Consider the following 17,315-nt stretch of genomic DNA (forward strand, 5'->3'; position numbering starts at 1 on the left):
GCTCCTGATGAAGTCTTTCCCATACTGGTGAATGAGTCATATCTGGCAACCCAGCAGCTCACAGCTCCACTGCTACGTTTTCCTCGGCAGACCTCGGCTGTGTGTGTGTGTCTGAGTGGGAGATGGACTGAGGGAGGGCGCTCTTTCGACCAGTGCTGCCGATAGCATTGAAATACCCAGAAGCTAGGTTGAAATAATTGACAAATCCAGGTCGCTGAATCAACAAGAAAATAAAAGTAGCATTATCAGTCTTTCACATCCCACTCCAAACACACTAACACGGCATTGATGGTAATGTATGCAAGGAAACAACCGAGACTCGGCGATGGGTAAACATGTTTTTACTTATTCTGCTTTTTCCTTTTCCTCCTAGCTACGCTTTGACAATCCGCCATTTTTATTGAAACCAAAATAAGTGTCTGGAAACTTGCACGTTCAAGCTGTTGCAGCACTTGTGACTGTTTATTTATTCCCACTGACATGTGAAGCTTCGAGCTAACAACTGTTTTCTTTCTATTTGCAGGTGCGACCGAAGAGACTCTCAGCCCTATCAGGTACTTGTTAGCTTAGCGTTAGCCTGTTAGCATTAAATAAGATTAAAATGGACACTCTAGCTCAGGCTTCAGAGCACAGCAGGCCCCAGACAGTGCGGAAAATAACCTGAAAAGTGCATGAATTTGTTTTTAATGGCACTATAAGAGCGGGAAATGTTCCCTAACGTGAGTATTGACACACGAAGGAATCAAAGACTGAATGTATTCGTCGAATTGAGCTGTTTTGAAGAAGGTACTGGCGAGTTTTATTACAGCTGGAAGCTAATGATAGCCTGTTACTGCTAGCCTGCTTGCCTGCTAGCCAGTCCGATTAGGGCCTGTCCGCAATCTGTCAATTTAAGGATATAGCTAGCTAAGCTCTCTAAACATCAAAGTGGTCCTAATAAACACAGCAAACTCATTTAGTAACATTTAAGGGCGAATTGTAGGGAATAAACATAGTGAAAGCAAACCCAGTTCGTCGATGAATATTTTGTTTACTTCACCATTAGTAGAAATTAAAGACGTGTCAACACACTAAAATACATTTTATCAAGTGAGAAACGAAAGATTAATGCTAGCATTATTAAATGGAAAGTTTGTGGTCTTACACTAGAATACATTAATTGAGATTAATCTGCTTTCCCAAAATGACAAATAACTAGCTACATGCATCAAAATGACTATTTACTTATTTACTAGGGATGCACCGAAATGAGAATTCTTGACCAAAACCATAAATGAGGAAACCAAGGCCGAAAACCGAAACACCAAAATAAATAATTATGCCATTTATTAGTAGGGAGACCTGGGACAGTTGTAACATTTCACTCCTTGGATTTGAGATTAGTCCATGCATTTTCTGTTTGTTTTGCACAGGCATTTTCTAGGCCATTTATTAGCAGACACTTTAAGCTAGTTTGTATAGCAGTTTGAACACACTGGGTGAAAAGAGCTCAAAGTTATAGACAGAAATGTCTAAAAATGTTACAACTGTCCCCGGTCTCCCCTACCATTCCATTTATGGCTATTACTGCATACTAACCTCACTAAAATCAAAGATCTCATTGAACATATCAGACAACAAGGTGGCATGCCCCTCATCTGGTTCAGAGAGATGTCCTTTTTTCTGCGCTCTGTTCTCCTTCCTGCATTGTGTGCTTCTGCGTCTCCAAGCGTGTTCTCCTCATCCATCGCAGCCTGGATAATTTCTCGTGTGCCCTGCTTTATTCCCACATCCAAGTAATGATCTTTCTAACGCGGATCAAGTACAGTCGCGATGAAGTGCAGAGGATCTGAATAGATCTGTGAAACGTGTGCTGACAGACTCTAAGAGTGTACTTTTCATTGTTTTCACTCCGTGGTCCGTCTCAACCTCCTTTGCTTAGAAGACGCTTTAGTGCTGAATACCATAACTTTGATACTTGGTATTTTTATAATGTAGCTACAGCTGATAAAATCATCAGGTTTATTGCAAAGCAGGTCCACACATACAGAGAATCTGTGTTCGTGTTTTGGTGCTAAAATAATAAAAACACATCAAGGAGTAGAAGAAGAGGTAAGCTAGTAAATAGCTGTACCTCTACTGCCTGAGAAGTTGGATAGAATTAGATGTCAACAAGAATAAAAATATTCATATTTAGGTAACATAATGTGAGGTTTAATTTACAGCTGTACAGTTGTTTAGGGATGTGCAAGATGATGTAGGGTGCTAGAATCTTGCCCTGTGTCATGTGGGAGGATTGGGGCCATCAGTTGATGAGGCTGGCAAAAGAGGGGAATAAACTCTCCCTGTGGTGGGAGGCTTTAGTCCTGATGGGCCGCAGATCTGATCTTAGCATCTTAAAGGGTGGCTGTGACTCAGTGGTTTAGTCAGTTGTCTCTCAATTGGAGGGTTCCGGGCTCGATCCAAGGTCTCACATGCCAAAGTGTCATTGGGCAAGACACTTCACCCCAAACTGGCCCTGTTGGCTGTGCCAGCAGTGTGTGAATGGGATTAGCCAACAATGATAGTCGCCTCTGCCATCCATGTATGAATGAGGTGTCAATGTGACATGCACTTGCGGTCAGAGTGCTAGAGAAAGAGCTACATAAATACAGTCTAGAGGGGCTCAAGAGTCTGCATCAGGAACGGCAGGTGTAGGCCTTCATTCAAAACAGATTGTTTTCAAGGGAGAAGCTACTTAAGATCCATACTTGCATGAAAAATTAGAACATTTTGTAGTACTGCTTTAAAAAACCTTGACAAAGACACAATTGTTGCCTCAAGATCGTAAAGGACTAGCTGCATGAATCACAATTAGCCCTTCAAATTAATTTCCTAAATCTAACTTTGATGCAGAAGTACGATGACATTGCGGTACTTTGAACAGCAAAAACACTTTGTTTAAAAAGAAGGAAACACTTGTTTTAAGATCCTCTGAAGACTGATAACTCTAATAAAAGGCTGAAATCTCTGTACAATAAAAGACACCAGATTGTAGTGAAAGTGTTTTGATTTGTGTCTACAGACTCTCAAATACTCATCCAAGAGCCATCCAGGAGGGGACCACCGGCATGAAAAGATGCGCGACTCCTCAGATGTCACTCCTCCCTGCAAAATGCTCCGGAGGTCTGACAGCCCTGAGAACAAACACATGGACAGCACGGGGCACGGCAGAGCAAAGGCCGTCCACACACACCGGGCCAGAGACAGGGACGGAGGTGAGGCACAGTGGTTCTTGAGAATAAAGATGACTTAGCTACAGGCTCTTTGCGGTAAAACTCTGCAGTTGTGTGATTTATCTTTTACACTCTGGTATTAGTACAACCTTCGCTTTATGCGTACCTCTGCAGTGAAGGGGTTTGCTAGGTGTTGTAGTTTTTTATCAAGCATAAAATACATGTACAGTACATTCTAAGACTGCATAAACACCAGGAATCAAAACACTCAAATGTTTATTTTCACTGGCTCATTTTGATGCATATGGTGAGAAGAACAAAGTGGTGAGAGAGCATCATTACAATGTGGGTTTAAAGCTTAATTACATGTGAGAGTACTGTGCGGGGTTGATAAAGTTTGATGTTCAAACACTGATTTGTGAAGCCAGTTTGCAAAGTGATGCATTCAGGGTGCATTGTAGGACTGAAGTTGAGCTGCAGCAGGTACTTCTGAGTGCATACAGCTTTTCCACGATAATCTTTTTGTGGTGTCCTTTTATATGTTTCAGTTTCATTTTTTGAAGCATAGTTAGGTTTGTAAGGAAAGCAATAAACCAGAGAATATACATAAAATAGAGGATGGAAATAATAAGTTATCTTTGCAGACAAAAAGAGGACTAGTGGAAGTGTTATAGGTCAAGTAACTTAGTTTGTATGTCTAGAGTTGTAGTATGACAGGATGAAAGCAAAAAAATGGTTGGGGGAATCTGACAGATTTTGAGATGCAGTGTTTTGTTGTAATTGATGGTATAAGCAGCGCCTCCCCCTTAAATTTGATTATTCAAATCATCTCTGAGGACCATAATTAACTCAGATGTGTAAAACCAGTGTTGGGACCACAAGCTTCCATTTGCTCTAAGATCAGTTTAACATTTGAGATCCCAGCATCAGATGAAAGTTTTATAGATCTGTTTGGATGACATTAGGCTTGAGTGTCAAGGATTGTCTCAGTGATTCGATTGGGCCACGTACGTTTCGGTTCCGCTGTTCCTTACAGCGACATCAATATTTCAGGATTAAACCTCAGTAAGAATTTCTGCCAGGACCAGCTGTGTCAGAGTTAGGGATGGGCATTTCAAGCCAAAATACTATTCGATAATCGTTGGCATCTATTCGGCGATAGCCAGGAGCAGAACGAGGTGCTGCTAGTAGCGGGCACTGACGGGGTCTGTCTCGATCTCAATGTCGGTGTTTCTGTGAAGCGGCAGCGTGGCGTGTGTTCATATTTTACAGCCATGCTTAGTCTCTGGAAATACATGTGTAGTGGTGTGAGATTCAGAAACGAAGAAATTCTCCTCTTCATCTTCCTCTGTTACTTAATGCAGTTATCAAACAGCTTTAAGACGCTCTATAGCCACCGTCTGGCGGGAATACCATATTACAACCAGGCACCAGTAAAAACGATGAAAAATTGTACTTTTCAAAAGAGAATATATTTGCAGTAACTCTTGGATTTTTACTAAGTGAACAGATATTTGAATATTTGAAAATCATTGTCCATCCCTAATTTTAACACAAAACTGTAAAACAGTTGATATAAATTGTCATAGCATTAGCAGCAGCTCTAAACCCTGAAATTGTACCTTGAAAAAAGGAATGGGATAACTTTCTCCTCCTTATGGACCTCCGCCATTGTTGTTGACAATGTTGATTTTGGAAATCCCGCCCCCTATTGATTCCGATTGGTCGGTGATCTAAAAGTGACATTGACGAGCGCAGCGGTGTTCCAAAAGTTGAACTGTTTTCAACTGAGAGCGCTGCGACAAAAACCAGTCGACGCTGAGGGTGCCGACAACGCTGAGTAACATTGAGTTGAATAGAAAACAGGTGCTGCCAGTGCAAACAAAGATCTGCAGTGGACACAGTACCTGAAATCTCAGTAAGAATTTTGCAGCCCATAGAACGTTTTAATTAACTGCCAGGACCTGCTGTCAGCGTAACATAACATCACTCGTGACACAGCACATCAATAAAATGGTGAGAAGATCCCGGCAGACAGCAACAAATGATTTAAAGTTAGGCTAAGCTTCACTGAAAATAATGACACAGCAAAGAGGAAGCACTCCTGTTCTGACATTTATTCAATGCCACGTGAATTTGAGGGAATACTCTGTTTTCGATCTGCTGCGGTCTCCTCTTCAAAAAATCAGCCCTGCCTCAGTCGTAGTAACATCTCGTCACATTAAGGTTCAAAACACTGCGGAGTTCCCTTTGATAAATATATAGAGGTTAACAATTCATGTCTGCAAATATTTCAAATACAGCTTCGTTAGACACTAGCTCAGAGAGCCGCGTCCACCCATGGCTTCTACGAAGAGACCATGTGGTGCAGAAACTACTCGTTTTGGACAGAAAGGGCAAGAACAACAAGGAGAGTCTGTGCAGTGAGAATATTTGTGGTGAAGGGGTTAAACCCCTTTGCTACTGGTGAGTCAGCAGTGTTTGGGTCTGTTATACATAATGTATGTTGATAATGTTATTGTTGTGCTTGTTTTTGCCCTCTAAAAATAATGAAACCGGAATCAGGAATTGATTAGAGCTCGAGTTGATACATAAGTACAATCGATTTTCAAAGCTGAACTGAACCACAAATGAATAACTCAGAAACTTCCAATTATAAATGTTACTTTCCTCAGCTTTGAAGTGTATCAAGGAGGTTTAATATTATCATACTGCAGTCTTTGATTTAATTTGAAATTTTGCACATAACCCATACTTCTATTTGTGCGTTAGTCAAAATGTGAAGACATTCATATTGCTGCGTTCCATTTAATAGATGACTTGAGGGCTGCTTCTTGACGTGGGACCATTTATGAAGGTTTTAGGTTTTCTTTTGAATCATACAGACCTGAAGAGTGATTATCATGAGTCATAATTCCCCCCCCAAAAAATAAACCAAATGTCAGTCTTGTTTATTTATATATTTGGACGATTGTTGCGATACAGGGCAGTTCAACTAAATTCAGACACATTCAATCAGAGAGAACTTTGAGAGGTCAGTAAACAACCATATGACAAACCTGCCTTGTCGTTCTGTGTTGTATCTGTGATCTGTGCTAGTAGTTGTAAAAAGTCAACAGCTGATTGTCCAATTGAATTTGTACACTCCAATAATATTTCTGCTTTTATTAATCCCCATCGGCCTCTAAACAACTGAGACAGACTGATATCAGAGACGTACTCGCTGTAGGTGTTGGAAGACCGACCAAGGATTCCATTCAGAGTTCATTAAAAGCTCTGCATGTGCTGTCTACTCTTTGTGACAGCATGCCATGTGAACTTAGTTTACTAACCCACTGTATTTTTACACTCTTAACTATCTGTGTCTGTGTGTGTGTGTGTGTGTATGTGTGTGTGACTGTAGCTCATTCACAGACTGGATTTGTAGTGCGAGGATACTTCTTATTAGGTGTGTAAACGGTACACAAAAATCATGGTTTGGTGTATTCCTCAGTTGCTAGGTTGGTTTGGTTCATTTTTGGTACAGAAAGGGGGAACGACACACATCTTTCGTTCCTGCATTAGGAACTTTAAACAAAAACTCCCTTGTATGTATAGTCTTAAGTTCAGCATTGTCAGTTCAGTCTTGCAGGCCCAAATTCTTTTTTTGTAATATTAAAATGACATAAGCAACAAACACTTTTTTTTTTTAAATGAACACTGATCTGTTGCTGTAAAAACACCAACGCATTTGTTATTTCTTCAGCCTGCTCAGAATGACCAGCAAAAGTCTATCTAAATGTTAAAGGGAGCTGCGTTTGCGCCACAGTGTTTTTCCCTTGATGCAGTGATATTCACTTTCATGTGGTATCACATCAAATGTGTTATCAAGTTGGACGTGTTGCCGATAACACACCTGATCGCTACTGAACAATGTTGGTACAATACTCTGTGATTCCTCTTGTTGGGTAACAGAAGTGTTCCCTAACAGGAGACCTCAGTGATAGCAGGGGCTCTTCCAGCTCTTGCTTATAATTTGTTGTGGTTGCCATGATGGGCTAAGTGTGCTGCGCCTCTGTTTTCTGTCTGTGGGATCTCGTCTTTCTAGTACTTTTTGCTCTGCACGCATCCGGATCGGTACCGAAGGTCCTGTACTGAAACAGTCCAGTTTTATACCTCTACTTTAATAATCACCATTGGTCACAAACGGATACATACTCACTCTGGACAGGGGACTGGAGTGTCATGATTATGAAGATGCTTAGATTTGATTGGCTTGGAATCATCTGTTGAGATTTACAAAACATGCATTAGGTCTGTGAGTTTTCAAAGCAGCCATGCGCCATAAACGTGCCATACATGCTTGAGAGGTTGCAATAATTAAATAAAAAGCACCATAGGAAGCTCTGCTGGGTGTAGCTGTATCTATGAGTAGACAATTGACTCAGGAGCTTCAGGGTAGAAGTTTGAGCCTGCGTATTGTTATAAAATCTTAGCAACTGCTAGAGTAGATCACAGTGAACCTCAATGGGTTTTAATCACAGCTAGATTTGTAATCATTTTAATATTCTCTTTGTAAAGCTTGCTGCCAACAATGCTTTGCATTAAGGCAGCTAAAATGTGAAGTGATTGGACAAATTGCTAGTCTACCCTGAGTTTTCTCTGTTGATAATGAAGATAACATTTAGTAGGCAGCTCCATTGGTTTCTTCATCATAGACTAGACATGTTTCAAAGACAGGGGTCGTCATCAGGTACAGAAGCTGGAATGTATTGATCCTAACAGAAAATGTGCTGCTCTACTCTGACTTTCATTTACTCGTCTGAAGCAGACAGAAATGCATTTCCACACAAACGGCAAACCTAAGAACTCACAGACATGGTTCTTCTGATGCACATCACCGGCTGCCAATGTGTTCTGCCCTTAAGTGCTGCTTCCTGTCATCAAATCTCTGCATACCCAGTTATGTGAGGTGTTAATTATATGAATCAAACCCTGGTAGGCTCAATAAAAAACTCGGCAGTAGTTAACAGCCAGAGGTGAGAGTTCTTTAAAGGTTGTTTGCTTCCTTCCCATGATGGATTTTTAACAGCAGGCGGAGGAAGTCACCATCTGTCTGGTCTATTAACCAATTCTTGTATTTTTAAACCTGCAGAAATTCAATTAATGTAGTTTTTAAGATGTACTTTAAGATTCTACAGCTTTTGTAAAAGCATTTCAGTGGTAACAAATTCCTGATTATATTTTTCCAGATATGCAGTAACTGATTCATACAAGGGAGGTTTACACAATTTTCTAGTACAGTATTTTTTAGCTCAACTGCACCAAACCAGCTCAAACCTGACATTGGACATTGAAGAGTAACCACTATAGGAGTTGATCGGCTATTAAGGGGTAAATAAAACAAAAGAGTTTAATAAGATGGAGGTGTTGTCTCAAGCTTTTGGTAAAACGTAGCATATCTTTGCAATCACTATTTTGAAGTAAAATCAAGATGTCGAATTACCTCAGAAACACCATGAATGTGTGTATAAACTCAAGCTAGGTTAAGCAGACTTTTCCCAGACACCCTCTTTTTCTTTTCACTGAAGACAAGATCCAAAGATATATGAAAATAATAAAAAGAAAATATATCTGATACATTTTAGATGAGAGGAACCAGGGGCAGGGTCCGGAACCAGGGGCAGAGTCAAGAGTCCAGACCAAATGTGCCCCTACCTATTGCAGCAACTCCTGTCCACCTGTCATGTAGGGGTGCAAAAGTACCGAACCATTGCAGCACGGTACTTTTTGTGGTGTGCAGATCAGTGTAGAACCAAAGGTAATTCAAATCCAAGGTCCCCACACAGACTTGAAAAGGGCACCACACACGGCATGCACAGCCCATCATGTAGGTGACTAATATGTTAATGTCTTTGACTTGATCAGTTTTGTGTGGTGTACTTCAACAGTGGTTACCGGTGATCATCGCTGTGTGTGTCTGGTGGAGTGAGGTCTCTCACTTCTGTCATCTCTCTGGAAAAAATAAAGGCGGCTCTCTTGTTGGTTCATAGAAAACAAAGCTTAAATGGGCCTTTAGTCAGTAGCCCTGTCATGGAGCTTGATCCCCAAAACCCAGTTTCAGTGGGGTAGCTGACGTCCAATGCAATAAACAGTGAAGCGTGGAGTTCATGTCTATATGTTTGTGTGTCCTTGTGAAGCTTTGAGATTGAGTCAGCAAAGGAGCGAGAGAGGGAGATGCTGCAGCTAAACGTGGTAAAAACTCAGCATAGTTAACTATTAGAGGTGACTGTTTTGGTGCAAACATTTACCTGATGTGTTCCAAAGAGACCCTTGAAATGGACTCTTGAAACAGACTGTGTGCCAGCATTTTGCACTTATTTTGGACAATGGGTCATTCTGCTTTTATACTGTTTTGTGTTTGTGTTTACAACATGATGGTGGACAAAACAGACAATGGTCTGCATTGTGAGGACAGGTTTTTGTCCATCCTGGGTACCCAAAACTGGGCTATTGTATTATTTTGAATAGCAAAACAATAGCTGAACATTGTGCTGGTATAGAAAAGGTCCCTGAATACATGCCAACATTTGTAACATTAGTATGAATAGCAAAACAATTATTTCCTCCAAATTGTCTACACTCTAGGGATGTACATTTAAAGTATTTTCCGTGATCGATTTTTGGAAATGTTCACAATCAATTATCGATATATCAATTAAAAAAAATATTATTATTCTTGCGTCAAAAACAAGGCCAAATACGTTTTCCCCCTAAATTATATTTTTCACAGCAACAAAATGCGTATAACTGATGGTATTGAATACAGGCACAACATGTTTAACACATGAACAACACTGATTATCAACAATCAGGCTCATAAGAATATTTGCCTAGGACATAGTCTTATAATGTGAAGGCTCATGATATTAACAGAAAAGTACTTCAGATTCACAGTCCAGTGGCAGAAAATGGACGGCTCTGATGTTGTTGGTCTGCAAACGTATCAATCATCAATCAATCAATTTTTATTTGTATAGCGCCAAATCACAACAAATGTTATCTCAAGACGCTTTTACAAACATAGGAGGTCTGGACCACTCTATGTCAATATATATCTAACCTATCAGAATATATATCTAAAAAAGAAATGTTCATCAAAGACGACAGCTTGGCCATAATTCTCCTGTCAGCCACCACCACCTCCTCCTTTCTTCACCAGTTAGTTCAGTCTCGCTCTCCTGTAGCCTGTCCACCCACAGCAGGTGAAATCCTTCCAATGTGGTGTTCGTGTCCGGTGTTAGCTCTGTTAGCATGATGCTACTCTGCCAGTATTCCCTCTGGTGCTGGGTTAGCTCTACCACCTTATCGTAGATAGATCTTACATTCCCCATAACGGTGGGTGGAAGGACAGGTCGATGTCGTCTTTTTTAGCTTGCACCTCAGTGCCAGCACGTCCTCCTTGCCTCCTTCTCCTCAGCTTGCAGGGAACATTGGGCTTAGTATCGTTTAGCATCAACATGCTTCGGGCAGCTAACAGCTGATCTCGTATGTAAACAATGTTACCATGGATACACGCAGGATCTCCGGACACAGACGGGAACAAAAATAGTAAAAACACCACAGCAAACGTAGCCAGTTTGGTGTCTATGGCTAACAAATGAGTCATTAAAAGACATGACAGGCTCCAAATACAAAAATAACTAAACAGATATGAAAAAAAGAGTCAAAAAAAAGAACAACGAAGAGAGAGCTGCTGCAACAAGCAGCCACTCGAGGGGCTTCACCTGTTCCTTCATATATACATAGCGTACTAGCAATTCCGACCAGTCTGTTGGCTTTATATCCAAAGGTGAGGAAATGTCCTGTTAAAGTTTCAACCTCTGTGTTGTTGTTTGCAGCAGTTGCGTATTGATCCTCTTTAAAAAGCGCACGTGGAGACCTGACGCACAGCCACTAGCTGAGTGTCTCCGCTGTGCGCAACACCTTTAACAGCTGATTCACATCGGAACATGCTTTAAACTTAAAACACCTCCCTGATAGCTGAGTGTAATATGAGACCACATGATGTTTTTTACACGTGACGGGAAATTGAAAACAAAAATGCGTGTTTCGAGTAATGCCTTAACAATCAATTAATCGATTAATTGTGTGCATCCCTAGTACATTCAATAAAATGTCTTCTAATTGACCGTTTAGGAACTAGTGAAAGGATGGTGTATGTATCTGCATATTGTGCTCTCTCTGTATTGTCTAGTTTTCTGGTTTTGGGATGTTCATGGGCATCGACTTTTGTACTGTGGTGTTAAGCTCCCAGCCACCCGCTCGCAGGTTGAAATTGTCAGAAAACATACAGGACGTGCAACATAATGTGCATCTTCCTAAGATGCTACAACGTCAGAATTCAGTTACTCAGTTATTGAGTACTGATCTGCCACCAGTGAAGTGGCAGTGATGGAGGGCAGAGCAGAGACACACAGCTGTGAGGAAGACGCGCAACTTCAGCAGCAAACAAACAAAATCTGGAACCTTTCTGCTCATTTGTGTTGAGGTGTTGACGTACAAAAGAGCGAGCATTGGTGATGAAAAGACAAAGAGAGGAGGTGAAGAAAATATGCACCATTAATTAAAAGCACAGCGGTTCAATGAAAGATGTTTTCTAATGAGTTACACTTGAAAGTACTATCACTACCTTCTGCACACCCCCGCAGAAAGACGTAGGGTGTTAAGGCAGCTGAAGTCACGCTTCACCCTGGGTGCTGTGATCGTTCTCTCTGCTCTGCTGTCCCTCACACCTGCAGCTGCTCTGCAAAATGTTTGCAGCAGACCGCTCTCATCCACAAACCAGCAAATACTGGCAAGTTGTTTTTGGCTTCTAATAAGGAAGCAAGAGTTGCATTATTGTCTGCTGCAAACAGGGAGCGTAGGTGAGAGCCAGGGAGGCGCTGAAGATGCTGAATTAGAATTGTTTTAAGTCCCAGTGATTCTCTCCTGGCATCACATGTTGATACCCACTGACCCTCCCAATTTTACCAGCAGCTGCTGTTCTTTTGGAGTGCTGTGTGGTTCACTGCTGGGTCACTTCCTTTCTACTTGGTTATGTACTACTTGGTTGTGTTTGCAGTCTTTTAAGGGAGTTTGAAAGAGGTGCTCGTCTTTGGTTTAATGTGATTTGTTAAACCAGCTGATTAAAGCTACAAAGGACTGTAGGTTTTTAAACACATTAACAGCGCCTGACTATTTCCACAGTTATAGCAACATGAATATTCACAATGAACACATCCTAAGAGTCCGAATAATTTTCCAGGAGATACGAAATATATGTAATGCAAACTAGCAAAGCTTTCACAATCAACACGTGCATTTAACATGTTGGATGGAGACTTGTGGTGTAGCTGCCATGCTTTCATAATGTTTTGATGCAGGCAGTTGAAGCTAAAGCTAGCTATATGCCGTCTTGGGATTAATTGTTGTTCATTTAAACGTGAAGAAATATGTTTTTTGGATTGAGGAGGGATCTGTTGCAAGCACAGGTATCATGTTAAACATTTAGAACAGTATAGAAACTGAGTTATAGCCAACTAGCAGTGCTTAATATTGATTTACTGAACTTCATATCCTTATCCCAAATTTGCACAACTAATTACACGTGGCATGTTGTTTTACAGCAGCATCTTTACAGCAGACTTCCATGTTTGAGTTTTCCTCTTGAGCTTTATAGTTTTACCCCTTAAGCATTTTAAAAGCTGTTAAAAATGTCAACATAAGCTGAAGTGCTCACACTTCTCTTATCTAACAGTTTGCAGAGCAGAGGAGAAACAGCGGGTTCAGTCTTGCTTTGGGTTTGTTCCGCTTGTATTACCTGTTGCGGTGCTGGTAGCGAGTTCAGACTAGTAAACAGGTTAGCACTGGCACAGCCTTTTATTAAATGTTGGATATTTTGTAAAGTAACATGGGGGAGAAAATACTTAAAGTAATGCTGTCATATTAATGAACTCTTAATAGTTTATCTTGATCAGGGATGTTTCTTCTGGACTAATCCAGAAGTCTGGATTTTAAGATAAGATACTCCTTTATTCGTCCCACAACAGGGATATTCATGGAGTTACAGCAGCAAACAAGAAGGTGTACAGTACAAGAATTTCAACAAGAATATATATAGAAAAGAAATGTCCATCAGAGACGACAGCTTGGCCATAATTCTCCTGTCAGCCACTATCTCCACAGGGTCCAGGACTGAGCTGGCCTTCTTCACCAGTTAGTTCAGTCTTGCTCTCCTGTATCCTGTCCGTCCACAGCAGGTGAAATCCTTCTAATGTGGCGTTCATGTCTGGTGTTAGCTCTGTTAGCATGATGCTACTCTGCCAGTATTCCCTCTGGTGCTGGGTTAGCTCGTCCACCTTATCGTAGATAGATCTTACATTCCACATAACGGTGGGTGGAAGGACAGGTCGATGTCGTCTTTTTTAGCTTGCACCTCAGTACCAGCACGTCGTCCTTGCCTCCTTCTCCTCAGCTCGCGGGGAACATCAGGCCTGGCATCGTTTTTCTGAACTGAAGAGGCGACTCATGTGAAACATGTTCTGTTACCTGTTTGTGTTTATTTGTAGAGCATGGAAAGAGACATGTGGATAAAGCATGATCCAGTTTCAGAGGTTTTTGTTCCTGTTTGTCTTCCTAATGAGAGCTGTAACTAGCCTTGATGTCACCACGGATCAGAACTTAGTAGCTTTATCTACATTTGGATAAATAATGATGTTTTACTGTAAAATAAGAACAGTCACTAAGGATGGGACATTATTTTCTGAATGTTTGAATATTCATTCACTTCGTGAAAATCTAAGAGCTAATGCAAATATTTTCTCATTTTAAAAGTACAGTTTTTCATCGGTAGCCACAGAAAACTTGCATGAATTTGAATGTAGTGTTTCCTCAGGACTTTGTCTATCCCCTCCCCTCGGAGCTCTTCCAAAACTAGGCCCCCCCTGCTCACATGCAGGAGCGCTGCTGACACATTGTTTGCGTTTTGCACTACGTCAACTCATGTCTCACTCAGTGGTAAGAAAACACCAAAACATTATCATAGTCAAACACAAACAAACATGAAATGTAGGCACAGGAGGCGGGCAGAACGGCAGGACAGGATTTAATTGGTTTGATAATTTGGCTCCTGATGGCAGGGATAGGTTGGTGTTTTCCCAGGTTTACTCCGGCTTTTTTCCGCCCTTTTTTTTTAAAGAACACATTATGTATTGATTGCCATCGGGAAATAAAGATCATTTTGACCAGTATAACAAAAAGTGTATCTAAATTTGACTACCAACCACAGCTTTAAGTAACAGGAGAAGAAGAAGAAGAAGAAGAAGAAGAAGGAGTTGTAATAGCAAAAGAAGAAGAAAACATTAGTGACAGCTGTGGCGATGTTCTCCGTTTCTGAATCTCACCCCACTAAACATGTATTTCCAGAGACTGAGCATGACTGTAACATGTAAATACACAAACTGCTGCATCACAGAAACATTGGCGTAAAGATGGAGATGGACGCTGTCAGTGCCCGCTACTAGCAGCAGCTCGGCCTGCTGCTGGGTTAACGTGACTGCCACACAAACGGACTGTTAATGGGACATCTGTGTGGGTGCAGGGGACTATTCAAGTCACCGAATACATGCCAATGATTATGGAATAGTATTTCGGCTTGAGATGCCAGGCCCTAATAGTCACTGGAATATCTGCTGTTTAATAAAGTCAAATGTGTGCTTGATGGTTTGATTGGAGTAGGCATGCTATGGGACACACAATTCTCAATCCTGTTCTGCAGGGCAAACAAAAAGATTCTAAAAAATTGTCAGTGTAATTATTTTGTGTTATTTATAGTTTAACATGTAAGTGGATCATTAGTTCTGCTACATCTTAAATAACTGGTGCTTGTTGATTTATTGCAGCAGCCTGAGATGCTTCCATATGTGAAGGAACTTTGTCGCAGGGCTCACCCACCATGGCCATATGCTAAAATCTTCTGTTCTGTGAAACACCATATGGTTGAATCAGAAAGATAAGCAAGTTTATTGCTTGGGCACAATATGGAAGGTGGAACTTTTTTTACTAGCTGATTGAATCTGAACCAAGGTTTCTGCATATATGCAATCAGAAATCCAACTATCAAACTGTGGTCCTGGATGTCATTGTGAGCCGTTTGGCTGATTCAAAGGTTTAAAGACTTAAATATGGCTTTCATCGATGTTGTAACTGAATCACTGCTCTTCCTACAACCCACATTTTACTAACATGCATTTCTAAGATGACATAGAATTCGCCAGAATGCATTGGCAAGCTAATGTAATGCTACTGCTGGAATACTTTTGGCTCCAGCTCATTTTTCAGAACTGTTATTCCTGCTGCTGCTGCTGCTGCTGCTGCCCTCTTTTTTTTCCCTTTCTGCCCTATTTCTGATCGGCCAAAGTGCTACTACCAGATTTAAGACTTGTTTATCCCATTTGAAGACATGAGAATTGCACAGATATGAGATGCATTTCGTTTCACATTGTGTAGCTATGATTTAACAGGCACTCACTGCACGTTGTACCATCATACAGTGTTGAACCAATACTGTATGAGCCCTTGAAAGAGGGCTGTTATCCATAGTGAGTGTTCTCTACTGAAGATTTAAGCTTTAAAATGAGGATCACAGCGTTATCTATCATTTCACTGAGCATATGTTAAAAAGTTTAAGACATCCAGTCTATATGAACACTTCTTCTTTTCCCAAGTCAACAGTGAGTGTAAATCACCTCAGGTCTCTGCTGTGTGCCGTTTGTCATACTTCTCAGCCAAGCTCTGTCATGTCTGTGAACTCAGTACCGTAGAGTTATTGGCTATTGCTGATTGTTTTCCCTCTCCTTGTGTTTTGTTTCAGGGACCAGTTATTCTCCACAGGAAAACTCTCACAACCACAGTTCTCTTCATAGCTCCAACTCACATTCGAACCCCAGCAAGACCTCAGACACAGTAAGTAAAAACCTCTGCTTCTACACGGGGGCAGATGATGAGCTAAACATCATTTTTCCACGGCCGCATGCTGAAGTGTTTCTGGATTGTCGCTGGTCTTCTGTAAGATTCACAGTTTTCAGTTCAAGTTTTGTTGAGCTGTCTTAAATTGGGGAAGAATGTGACCACTTTGGAAGTATGAAACAAAAAATGAATTAAATGCCAAAACTGGTCTGGGTGATCCCTGCAGATGCAGTGAGTTGGGTGTTAACCATGAGGAAATATCAGCAGGGAGAGTAAGCCCACTCAAGTGTCAAATCCAGTGTTATTCACACTGTCTGATAACATTGGCTACGTTTACAAGAGACTTTTAATTCCTCTTTAATTCAGAATAAAAATTAGATCCTCTTCAAAAAGATTAAAAATGACCATGTAAACACCAATTCCGAATGAAAATGACCATTCCATTAAACTTAAATCCGAAGTAAGTGTCTGTTTTATTCTGATTTTAAATCCGAATTGAATAATTCCTCTCTCATGTATACGTTATTCCGCTTTAAATTAATTTGGCCGTTCTGCGCATGCTCGTTCCCTTGTCCTGTCGCGATGACGCTCGTATTCCACGCTAGCGGTTACATATTCCAGGATGGCGGCCCGAAGCGTTGGACTCAAGCCGAGACTATTTATATAATACAGAAATGGATATCATGAAAGGAGTTGATGGATTGAGCTGTAGCGTCCAAGTTAATGGAGGGAGGAAAATTGTACTTAGTGTGTGGTCTTCCATGTTGTAACTGAAAATAAAAGAAACTGGAATCTGTTTTCTTCGGGTAGACCTAAATACGTTACAATCGGAACCCTTCCCAACCCCCAGACCTTAAGCGGAATTGAATAAAGACGATTAAACGTGTTTTCCATGTAAACCTCAATTCAGAATTACTATTTCCATGTAAACGTGAAGGAGAATACTTTAATTTCGAATTATTCAATCCTGAATAATTAATTCCAAATTAAAGAACATCATATAACCGTGGCCAATCTCCTCTTTAGAGCCACCAGACTCTATGCGGTTGTTAAGAGGTGATGTCACACCTCTACTTAAACCTGTTCCTGGGTCCAAGCTGCTGAATTGTCATATTTTCAATATTGAGTAGAACT

General features: G+C 40.9%; 1 protein-coding gene across 2 annotated transcripts in view; it reads left to right on the top strand.

Moving 5' to 3' along the window:
- Nucleotides 1–17,315, top strand: part of waca (WW domain containing adaptor with coiled-coil a) — a 40,507-nt gene continuing 23,192 nt past the window's right edge. Inside the window, exons 1-4 of one of the 2 annotated variants that reach the window (XM_034706072.1) lie at nucleotides 1–329; nucleotides 524–554; nucleotides 3,044–3,236; nucleotides 16,087–16,178. In XM_034706072.1, coding sequence (XP_034561963.1) covers nucleotides 289–329; nucleotides 524–554; nucleotides 3,044–3,236; nucleotides 16,087–16,178 — 357 coding nt within the window. In that variant the 5' untranslated portion in view covers nucleotides 1–288. The remainder of the gene's footprint in view (nucleotides 330–523; nucleotides 555–3,043; nucleotides 3,237–16,086; nucleotides 16,179–17,315) is intronic. The other variant, XM_034706071.1, reaches the window with a different exon arrangement.

Source organism: Notolabrus celidotus, chromosome 17 (genome assembly GCF_009762535.1).
Source record: "Notolabrus celidotus isolate fNotCel1 chromosome 17, fNotCel1.pri, whole genome shotgun sequence".
NCBI lineage: Eukaryota > Metazoa > Chordata > Actinopteri > Labriformes > Labridae > Notolabrus > Notolabrus celidotus.